This window comes from Corvus brachyrhynchos, unplaced genomic scaffold (genome assembly GCF_000691975.1).
Source record: "Corvus brachyrhynchos isolate BGI_N302 unplaced genomic scaffold, ASM69197v1 scaffold409, whole genome shotgun sequence".
In the NCBI taxonomy this organism is placed as follows: Eukaryota; Metazoa; Chordata; class Aves; order Passeriformes; family Corvidae; genus Corvus; species Corvus brachyrhynchos.
Window position 1 is genome coordinate 1,597,995 of NW_008246059.1, and position 12,299 is coordinate 1,610,293.

A 12,299-nucleotide genomic window follows, 5' to 3' on the forward strand; every position below is an offset into this window, starting at 1 on the left:
AAATGTGAGTAATCACAGAAGAGTTTGGGTTGGAAGATAGCTTTAAAGGTCATCTAGTCCAACCCCCCTGCAACAAGCAGGGACGGAGATGCCATTACTGCATGGCACAGAGCTGACACAGCCTTATCATGCAGGAGGGATGCAAAGCCATGCCAGAGCCTTTGTGCACCTTACAGACATGGGACTGTAGCAAGCCACCTTTTCAGACCTTTGGATCTCAGCATAACCCCTGAAATACCTCCAGCAGCATACCCTCCACAGTGATTCCTCCTCAGCAGGGACGCAACCTCTGCTTGTTACTTCCATGTGCAAGCAGCTAGCCAGCAATTTATGCTACTGACACTAATGTGCCTCGTAGGGCCAGGAGGCCTCTAAGGCAGGGAGACCTGATTTGCTGGAATTGCCCAGTTCACACCAGTTGTGAGACCCCACCAAGGAAAGGTACCATTCAGCAAGATGCTGGCAAGCAGCCTAGCTAACCTAGGTTACACTAGCAGGTTCCCTCTCACAGCTGCTGCTGATGCACATACATTAAGCATCTTCATCACACTGATCTCTTTCAGCTCTCTTGGGACATCCACATGGAACTGAAGTGGTCTGAAACAGAGGCAATAACATTTCGGCAGACAGATGGAGCTAGTAACTCCGATTTTCCAAGATAAGCACACACCCATAAACCAGATCAACAAGACCCAGGAGCATGCTACCCACACACCATATGACACCCATCACGGTAGAAAGGCACCTGCACCACACTCTGTAGCTCCAGTACTTCCTCATGATGCAATACAGCTCTGGGATCTCAGGATGCAACTGGTAAGAGGAAGGGTGTGGGACATCACCGCCACTTACTAGCTGAACTGGGACCAAATGAGGTACAGTGCCAAAAAAAACCACCAGGGAAATTATTATTCCAGGCATCCAGAGGCAGGACAAGCTAATTGCAGGGATGCTCTCCACATGGTCTGGTGATCAACACTGGTGAAGTCCACTGTAAGACAGGGCTTTATGCACACCTCCAACAACATCCTTCCTCTTGCTCACCATCACTGCGCACTTGCCAGAGTTGATGCAGATGACACGTACCCTTGCTGAGGGGTCATCTGAGCAAAGGAAGACGAGTTTGTTGTGGCAAGCTGTTTCCTGTGATCTGCACCCCATGAGCTGGCTCCTGTGGCCAGCTGCTTCTGGGAATGTTTCAGAGACAGGAGATGGGTTCTGATGTACTGCCAAGCCACTCTGCCCACAGCAGCACGTTAAATCACAACAGATACCCAGTCTGCCGCTTCTCCCAGAGCTCCCCCTCTCCTCTTCTCTCCATCCCTTCTAGATGACATGGCGTGCCTGTGAGATGAGCTTATAAACCTCCCTGCACCCCAGAGTGCCCAGCAGCGCTCTGTACAACAGAGAGCAGCGTACAGCAAAGAACAACCTCTAACACAGACCCTCTATTACACCCACAGGTACCACGCTCCTGCATTACTCAGCATGTCCCCTGCCAGGTGACAGGCAACTGCATGTGGCAGGGGAAGGTGTGCTATGGTATGGTAGCCAAGGAAGGAGAAATTAAATCCCACTTTAAATCCCACTTTAAGCAAAATACAGCACAGGGAACTAGTGTTCTTCTAGGAGGAAGCTGGGACCCTCAGGACAGCCTGCAGACAGCTATTCGATTCCTCTCTTTCAGGGCAAGAAATGTTAACTCTACACATGGGTGACAAAAGCTGCCAGGTAATGCTGTCACATTGCCTTTGAAGTCAGCCAAAAGAACAGAGAAGGGAAAATTCCACAACACTAGCACCTTTGCATCCACAAGCAAAAGGCAAGAGACCTGAACAGAAAACTAAGTTAAATTCAAAAGTTTCCTCTTTTTCCAGACTCACAGCCCATTACAAGCAGAGATACCTCAATGAGGTCAGAAAAGCACCAGCCACACAACTACTGAAATCAACTAAAAAAACCAATCTGATGTGCCTCTGGGCTTGGTCTATTTACACAAGAAGTGTTAGCCAGATCTAGTGAAAATCACGACCAGTATTAGCATTTTCAGTCACCCATGCACATGTTAAGCTCACTAGCAGATCGTTGTCAGCACTGTTTGGCCTCAATTACTGTCTGTCCAGGGCAAACATTTGGGATACTTTTGGGTACAAGCCGATAAATGGAGACATCATGTGGTTACCCCTACAGAAAAGTAACTCCCTCATTAAAGAACCTCATGGATGAAGAAGCAACTTTTGAACCATAGCACTGCATGATCCAAGTTCAGTCTAACACTGGAAACAAGGATCACACGTTCTATAAACAGTACACATAAATCCTGTACCAGAATTTGATGTATAAAGGCTGACTGCCTATGTCCTATCTTCTCCTCTCTAACATGCAGGGAATTTTAAAATGCAATGAGCACACTGAACCAGTATTCAGTGAGCTTTTAAGTGACTGAAGAATAATGAAGATACAGACACTCTTCCTGCTACTGATATTCTTTGTCGCAGCTAAGAATTGTTTTGAAACAAAATTTTTAACATTTCTTGTTGCATGTTGTACTCCAAATGTGCTATACTTCCCCCCCCCCCAAAGGATAAGGCATGTTGGAGTTATGCTATTTCCAGAAATACGAGCTTAGGAACCTCCCATTCTTAATTTTTATTAGCCACAAAGGCACTACCCTTGGACTTATTTATGGGCTCTGTTATAAAGCATTCATTTATTCACTCAGTGTCAGAAAGAATTTCTCCCAAACTGCAAGAAACTTTATGGTTTTCTGATTAACACAACACATTTTGTTAATGCAACAGGTTTTCCTCCCCTTTACTCATGTCAGCTGCATTTAAAACTACACCTTAGTAAGCACACAAAAGCAAAAATGTAGAGATTACATTATTTTGTAAACAAAATCACTGCATAATACTACTAAAACTACCAAATTGCTTGTCGGAACGAAAACAAAGCCACGATAAACCAGGGTAATAAAGTGAACAAATGGGTTGCCACCAGTGTCCATCCTGAGGTCATAACTAACAGACCTCCTCTTAGGACACCTCCACGGCATCCAGGGATGAGAGAAACAGCTTTAGTCCTTTTCAAATCCTCAGCTGGTAACTCAGCTTTAAAGGAAACAGTTGTGTTCACCTACAGCAGCTGAAGAGGCAGAAAGGCTTGCTCAGAGCTCGCCGCTGCCAGCAGCCAGGCAGCCTTGCAGTGCCCGTGCAGAGATGGAGCTTTTCCCCAACTCCACTGAACCCCAGCTGATTTCCAAAGACACTAAACAGTACGGAATTTCTTATTTACATATCAATTCAAATTAAATAATCATTTTCCTTCAAAACTTTACATTTTTTTTTTAATTCTCAAGTAATGTATTGTTTCTAATGCAAAGGGATAATCAGAGAAGAAAACTAACTGGTCCAAGACTCACAGAAAAAGGCCAATTCTCCCCATTAAGTGTTAGTTCCATACCTGTTCTGTCACTGCTCTTGGAGTCTTTTTCTAGTGCTGGGAGTAAAACAACACCAGCACTTGTGTGCTTTCACCTAACACACTCTCCTGCCCAGGCAGCAACAGCATTGCAGAGCAATTAAAAAGCTGAGGCAAGGAGTAGAAAGCTGACAGCTGAGAGGAAGAAAAACGAAAGCATGGGAGAAAAAGATGAGAAAAACTGCAAAAAAAATTGGGGGTGGTGGAGGAAATAAGTGGTGCAGAAGTTATTCACATGGAGCTTTTAGAGGTTACTTAATATCAGCATATGGCTGGGGCCTGAAGAGCAAGAACAACAGTGAAGTTTTCTAGGTTAATAGTTTCCTTAATATTCCCACAGGATTCTTTACTACTCTAAACATAGCACAGAGGAAAAAATAAGATCCAAGGAGATCATCATCAGGGGCAGGTTCAAGAAAGGGTTCTTTCAACCTCCTGCAAACTGCTTTCTCTCTTGGAGCTGAAAAATATCCAGAATTCTTATGCAGTATTAATACTGACACATTTAAATTTGAAACATGCAATCCCAACAACACAGGTAGACTGAAGACAAAAGAGAAGGTTTCATTTACTTAAAAAAATAGTTTGAGTGGAGCTGTTTGTTGAACTATAGTTGGAGTTAATTTTTCAATGCCTACTACAAACACCTAGCAGAAATATCCTTCACTACATGCTTGTTTTCAGTGCAAGAGTCTACCAATTAAGTCATCCCAAGACCTTTAATGTACTTAGGAGTTTAGAATACTTCAAAAATTTAGCAGAAAACCTGCTCCTGAAGGCCTGAATCTTGAGTTAATATTTTTATTGTGCCATCTACCTTAATTCACTACATGAAAGCTACTTCAAACTTGTGAGGTCTTGTCAGGTAAAATCTGGTGTCAAAGAAGGGACTGTCCGTTCTCATTATTATCTGCATATTATACTTGTTTCCATCACTCACAGAAGGGAAATGACAGCTAGGCACAACAGGAAAAAACCTGAGCCATGAGCAGGAAACAGAATCTCTTGTTTTGACTACTAAGGTAAGAAAAGGTAAATAGTGGAAAATTCCCCTCATACAGGGACCATAACAGAGGTGGATCATTTGACAAGTCTTCCTCACCACTGTTTTTATACAGCCAAGCCACCTACCAGAGTAGCTCCACTATCTTAAATAAAAAGCATCAGACCAAGGAAGGAAACGAGAAATAGCATTACTTGAGACTATCTGTGAGTATACATAATTGGGAAGTTCTTGTATTTTGGTTTTTTTTAAGTACCTTCAGAGCAGCAATCCACAACTATAAGACAACAAACAGAAGTTTGGAGGGATGGAAGAGCATTTATTTGCTTGTTCTTATGTGGGTTACAAACTGAAGATAGGCATGGAGTTGAGGAGAGGCTCCTATTAAAGGCTGCACAAGTTCCCACTGTAAACAAGTTTCTTTAGCCTAAATTCAGCACAGTCTGTGGTGCTGGTATGAGCTTGATGCAATTTTTAAGACTGTGAAAGTCTATTTTTATTCTTAATATAGTTGGTTATGTGTGTTTATTATTAAGTTATTAAACCTTGAAACTGAAAACAAATCCCATGTAGCTTTAACATGGAAGTGCAACAAATGTTTGCTGTTTATGCCAGGCTTCTGTTCTGTGCTTACTGTACACTGCAACTGCAAATATTTATGCAGTGCATATTTCTGTGACAGCTCCCACTATCAGCTATCGACCGACCCCACAAAGCCTAGCTGTAGGCTGTGCTACTTCCACCCCTCTTTCACTGAAAATTGTTCCTTAGCAGCTGTTCTGGTTGCAATTAAAAGTAACTGGTGATGAAAATCAAATATCCTCATACTCTAGAAATTGAGTTTTTGAGGAGAAGGGAAGAAGCAGCCCCACAATGGCTCTGCTCAGCCACCAGGTATCACTAACCATGCCAGCAACAAAATCCAAGCCTGTTTTTGTTTATGTCTGACAAGCCAGATTAAAAACTTTATGTTTTTAAAGTTGCTTAATAAACCAGTAGAAACATAATGATTACTCAGTCTCATCATTTGCACATGAAAGGTAGAACAGAGAAGTTACAGTAATTTGTTGCCAGACTTCACTGGAACAAACAGCTGCATTTTACTTATCTTCAAATATCAAAGGACTTGAGTGGGACAAAGATTACTTGACTTGACAAGCTTTCAAAGACCCCTCCAGCTCAAAACCAGAGATGTTTCTGAAGAAAATCATAAAAGGATTTAATATAAGCCTAGCAGCAATTCCTATTATACAAACACAAAATTTACCACCATCGTCTAATCTTGTCAAAGCTAAGACAAGATGCTTTGCCTCCTTTCCAAATCCAGTGGAATTGCACACTTCCAAAGGTTAGAAGCAGGCAAGTTCTTCCTCCCAGGACAGAACTCGCTTCATGGCAGTGTTAAGCTGCTTTAAACCTGCCCATCCCATGCTAGCTCCTCACTCAAGCAACTTGTTTTCTGCTGAAGTGCTGGCTCAGGGAGCTCAGCCACTGGGTCACATTAGTGCCAGGGCAGAGGCCATAGGGTAGCAGCCCTGGGACAGTCTGACCAACAGCAGAGCCACATCCTCCAGTGCACCCATGAGCTACCGAGTGCCAGCAGTTTCTTCTTCACCTTCCCACCCTCCTTATACAGGAGCAGACAAACTGAAGACCTCATCACCATCTCTGCACTTAAAATTTATTTTATTCCCTCAGACTCCTAGCAGACCATTGTGAAAATCTGCTCAGCTCAACCAAAAGGAAGACCAGAAGGAGCTCAGTATTCTCCCTCCATACATGCTGCAACCTGCTTTATTTTTCAGTATATCAAATACCTTTGACAAGAGCAGTAAAATCACATTGTTCTTGTTTGGAAATAAAACATTTTGAGAAAGCAAAGTCAATGCCTGTGCTGCAAAACAAATAGGAGGGTTACTGAAGAACCAAAAAGATGATGTGAAAGAATTGAACTCAAACTTTTGTAACTGTACCCACTCCAGAAGGCTGAGCAGAGAGTTAAAAGTTCTAGGTAGCTGCTGCCTCAAAGCCAGTTTTTGTGTTTAACACATGTGGTTAGACAGCCAACAACCATTCCTGGGGATTATCTGCTCAGAGTACGAAAGACAATAAAACAACCCACCATCAGTTTTTCAGGCAGACCTGGGCATGATTCCCATTAGCACATTTTTACTTTAAAACTGAGTGTGATTGCTCTGATTTTATAATACAAGAAAGCCAAGCACAGATGTTGGTACTTAGAGCTGAACAAAACTTTGCCAGGTAAATAACGAATTGCAGAATTATGAACTGCTTCTGAACATGCACAAATATATTGCATGGCACAGCAGTTCAAACACATCAGTCACTATATGTAGTTGAAGAAAAACAGTATCTTCCAATCTTTACATTAAAACAAGCCAAATCCAAAACCCAACCAGGTAAATGCACATTTTTCCCCTGTTGATTTTGGATCAAGCTTTAAGTGAGAACTGATGGTAGACAGCAGTTCTAACCACTCAAGGAGGAAAGCAATGGCTGGTGTTCAGTACTGGGTTACTGTAACAGTAAGAGACTATTAAAAAACGTAACTACAAAAGAAAATATACCAAGTTTCTGAAGATGATACTTGATGGCTTTTTACACACTCAGTTTTCCAGACTGCAGAATGCAAGACAACACAGGTATTAGAAATCACCAGCCTTCTCTAACTTCCATCCACGTCAATTAACAGCTGCAGTTAATTTGTGGTATTTACTAATTTATGATGTAAGGCCCTGCTCCATTTAGCTGTGGAGTGTGGTTTAGGGTTTTGGCTATTAGAATGCTCTTCAGGTTTGTTTGGATTTTTTTTTGCCTTTCATGTTCCTGCAAGAAGTGTAATACTTGACAAAGTTAACCTGACATACAAATTTGTCACCTGATGCTTCAGTGCTTCATCTGTCTCCTACTTGCAGGACACTTCTAATGAAACCATTTAAACCTTTAGAAAGCTTTAAAATTAACTTTACTGCTGGAAGATTGTGAATCTGATCAAGAATTTGCTTTATGATTGACAAAGTGCCCCCCCATTAATTTATTGTTACTTTTATAGAATCAGAACATACCTCCTGCTGTGATGGGGACAAAACAAAAAGGCTTCTCAGGCGAGTTCACTTGACCTCAGTCTGGGATCAAGATGAGACCAGACAGGCTGTGCACCACCTCTCCCACCTCCTTTGCAACTTGAGCTACAGCAGATTTTCTGTTACTGCCCATGCAAACCCTGACGACTGGTAGGAAGTGAAGGTCTGGTAAGAAGCAGCCTGCATTGGTTCTCCCAGAATCAGAATCATTAGCCTGGATTTACAGCGGTGTGCTCAGTTAACCACTCTGTTCATTCTGCTTGCTGTACTTGGTCCTGGACATACCACTTGGAAAAAAAGAAACCTTGGGAAAAAAGCACTGCACAGAGTACAGAGTGATCAGCTTGTTCATTTTGCCACACTTCCTGAGTTTCTGAACTTTCTAGGTTGAACACACCTCAGTAGGTAACCAAAGCAAAAGAGGAGAAATTCTGAAATCTCTTTTACTTGGTAGACCTCCATTTACATCCTTATACCTCCCCTGCAAAGTTCAAGGAGTCATTTGAGGCAGGTTTACCATGAAGAACTCATTATAATTCTGCTATTTATTCCACTCTATTTAAGATGCTCCAACACAGATCAGCTTGAACACATACTGTGCCTGAGAGGCATTAAAGCAAGATTTGATGATAATTTCATTCCGTTTAATCATACAAGAAATAATGTAATTCATTCACAGTATGTAAACCTAACTCCTTTCAGTTTTTCTGTTTTATATTTCTGCTTGAATTCATAGCTTACACTTAAATATTTTTGCAGTATACAAGAGATTGTCTCAAGTGCTGTAGTTTAGACACAGACCAGTCTTGAAAAACATGATCAGCATCATCAGATAAGTTCTTCCTTGATGCAGTTCTTGGCTAAAATGCAAGAGTTCAGTTATTATGGAGCAAGTCAAACACATCCATAAGAGTTCCTGCATTGTTCTGAGGTACTCGGGACATCCATCCCTTCCACAGCAGCAGACACCTTCCATAGGGAGTTCTGTGTATGTCTGGTAGCAGTTACAGCTGAGTGAACAAATCCTCATGCTCAAAGCATCAATTGATGTAAATCACTACTGTACTAATGAAGCCAAAAGAGCCACATCAGTTTGCAACACAGGACATGACCCACACTTGCAGCCTGGGAGAGCAAGTCAAAGGAAAACTGCTTTTTCTTTTTATAGCCTGGTTCTCTAATCAGGATTTTTGTCTGCACTGTAATTTGGTATTGAAGGAAAAAGAAAAAAAAAAAGAGCACCATACACTTTCAGCAGACAAATCACCATGAGCTATAAAAACTTGCTATAGCTGAATTTACTCAAACATAACCTGCAAATGTCCCAGATTCTTCAAGATCCAAAAACTAGGAACAGCAATTGTTGCAAGCACACTGGGAACACCAATTCTAGTCCTCATTAAAATGGCTGGCTCATAAGCACTAACATCCCCTGCATGGGACTACTGTGATCCTGAAAAATCTGGCACTCAGGAGACTTGGAAAAAAAAAAAAGGGAACACAACAACCATCCTACAACCATCCTACACCTGGACACCAACCGGGCATGAAGAGTCCAAGCAACGAGCACAATGTTTGCATCTGGGGACAAGTGAGAGAAAGGCTTTTGAACTGAAAAAGTGCAATACTAAGCTCAGATGAAAAACACCTAGGCAAACAGAAACATCAAACTAGGAAGTTATTGCTCTATTACTGTGCAAAGACTAAGCTACCTATTTTGCCCCTCTGAGAATGTTTTAAGTGTTTTAACATGGTTGTAAAATTAACCTGACAAGAGAAAGGATAACTCAGCTATAAACGGGGAAAACAGACAGGATGACTAATCATGCAGTTGATAAACAATTTGCTTTGCTAGAAAAAGAGACCTGACCTTCAACTATTCAGTCCTTCTATGCCTGCATACTTCTGCCGTGTTCCCTGAAACCCTCCCTACTCTACAACACTGCGAGAACAACCTCTGGCAGCCAGCTCCCAGGACTACTCCCAGTGCAAAGCAGCGATCCTGTATCTTAGAGAGTCTAGAGAGCCCGTGCTCTGCAGTCTCCTTCAAAGTCCCAAGAGACCACTGCTCACATATTTTACTAGCATCCCTGTCACCCTAATTTCCTGCCTCTGAAGTCAGAATTTAGGGTGTGAGCTGAAGCTCTGCAGGCACACCACATTCCCCAGAATGGCACAACAATTTCTTGGTGCTAGTCACCTCGTTCTCTTATACAGGCCTCCAACAGAAGGACTAGCACTGCTCTGTCATCCCAGTCTGAAAACAAAGAGAGCAGCAGAGCAAAGGAAAAAGAGATGAAGATTTCGCTTTCATTCTGGAAGGGAAGAATTTCTAAAGGCTTTGTCTAAGCAAAGGAAATGAGCATGACTGTTAGGGACCATTCACAAGTATGAATCTCAAATGCTAACCTCAGGAGTCCCTTATGAAAGCTAAGCAAAGGGATGGGCCAGAATTTACTGTTCCCTTCAGCTTTACAGAGGGAGAAGGTGTGTTGGGAAAGCTTTCAGGCTTTGCCACACGTGAGGAAGAACAGGTCTTCCTTCACTTGTCAGCATGATCCTTCTCACTGAGCAACAGGTAAAAGAAAAGCTTTTAAAAAAGGAAATAATGCCCTTTTCCATTAAGATTACAAGTTAGAAACCCTCATAACGAGCACACTGATCCTAGAAGAAGAGGGAGAATTTTTTCTATATGTAGACAACAGCTCTCTGATTTGCCTACTTCCGTGATCAGCATTTCAGTGGCAACCCCCTCCCAGTGCAGGGTTAGGAATACTCAGTTTCTGCAGTCTGTCCAAAGCAGAGCAGGGACAACTGTGTTCTGAACAGGACTGATCCAGAGACATGAATAAACTTGAACTGAAGTAGGCATGACAAAGTCACACAAAGGATTTCTCATTACTTGACCCACCATGAACATTCACAAGCCCTAACAGGCACTGCAGGAAGACCTAATTGGATTTGTGATCCACATTTGCACTTTCTGCACAAGAAAGAGGAGCAAGCTTTCTCCCATAGACTTTTCCACTCACCTAATAGACACACCAACTAAACTGCTCTAAATCCTCTTAATTGCCTCCTTGAGCATCTAAAGAGCACATCTAAAAAAAAAATCACATCTAAAAAGTGGCAGACAGTATGCTCTGAACAGACAGGAGCCACACAGCCCTGGATGTATTTGATAACACCAAATCAAACCACACACTACACCAGTTCACACTAATGAGCCGGCTGGAGCCTCCTGCTAAATCCTTATCAGTACACAGCAAGAGTTCAGGCCAAGAAAAGCTACATGACTGCTCTAAGTCTCAAATCAAGTCTTGTTTCTGAATCTGTTGCTGATGAGACTAATTCCAAAAGCCCTGTGCTATAAATCACTACATGGCTGAAAAAAAAACCCAACAAAACTGGAGGAAGTGAAGTGTTAATACAGTGTTAGCTTCCCCTGGGATTTAAGGAGCTCTGTGAGAAGACACCTTGCTATAAAAGCAAATCCTCTTCTGAAGCAACTGCCAAACATGGTCCTTAGGGAGAACAACACACAGGCCACTTAAACCTGATGTCATCTTGACATTCAGGCAATTCTGCCCAAGGTTTGCTTGATGATTCAAAATGGGAAGAATCAGCACTCCTTAGTGTAAGGACAGAGGGAAAAAAAGTCATCATTTGCCTGTTTGCCAGGTTAACTAAGTCAAACAAGATGTCATTTGTGACAATTTTTTTTTCCTTTCAGAACTTACACATCTGTTTGCATTCATACACTACCCTGGCATGAATAACTTGGGTATGACACTGACTATCAAGATGGACAGATAAGATTTCTAAATGTGAAGTAGTAGTACCAAGATCCCCTCCCTCCACCAAGTGGAATGGTGCACTTGGCATGCTCAAGTGATGACACAGTACCAGCAGCAGAAGGCACATTCCCCTCAGAAAATAAAGGGGCTCATGGCGATTCTCAGCATGGTATCTTTCCAACACCTTACAGGCAGCAACGCAGTCCCTCTACCTGCTATGAAGCCATGACATTCCTGCCAGGTGCAATGAAGTGCCTGTGAGGAAGAGCAAGATGGCTCCTAGAGGCCTCTTACGTAATTTCAGCCTTTAAATGGGTGCCACAAACCCACTCTTCCCCTTGCCATAGCGCACTCTGAGGCACTGAAATGAAACTGCATCTTACCTTGTCTTTGGATAAAAACCCTGAGCAGTGGATGAGCACTTGAAACAGCCTTGAAGAAGTTGTCATCATTATTAATAGGGAGAAGGTCTCCATGCACGTCAGCATATCCAATCATCACTTCCAGGTTGGCTATGTGATGAATGTGAAGAATTAGTTTGTAGAAGTCTTCAAACTTTCCTGGCTTGTAGCGATCCAGAGAGAACCTTCTGAACTCTGCCCCAAACTGCAAGAGAAAGCAAACACAGCATCAGCAGATGTGTCACCACAGGCCAATGCTCCAGTTTGGCATTTGAACGTGGTATACATCACCTCTCTTTTCACAGAATTAGAGAGCCACAGAATCAATCAGGTTGGAAAAGACTCCTGAGATCACCGAGTCCAACTTCTACCATTCAAACCTATTCCATGGCGCTTACAAGTCTACTAATGGCCTTTTAGGCCCTCCCATTAGAACATAACCATGGCTACCAAGACACCACAGGTATATTCAAGTGTTCCACCTTAATATTTTTAAAATGTGATTTCTTTTAAG

At 42.3% G+C, this 12,299-nt stretch overlaps 1 protein-coding gene across 1 annotated transcript in view; it reads right to left on the minus strand.

Moving 5' to 3' along the window:
• The window catches only part of LOC103623605 (partitioning defective 6 homolog gamma), a 50,945-nt gene extending 38,920 nt beyond the window's left edge, over window positions 1–12,025 (minus strand). The window contains exon 1 of the mRNA XM_017746170.1: window positions 11,768–12,025. Coding sequence (XP_017601659.1) covers window positions 11,768–11,882 — 115 coding nt within the window. The 5' untranslated portion in view covers window positions 11,883–12,025. The remainder of the gene's footprint in view (window positions 1–11,767) is intronic.
• Window positions 12,026–12,299: the final 274 nt, after the last annotated feature.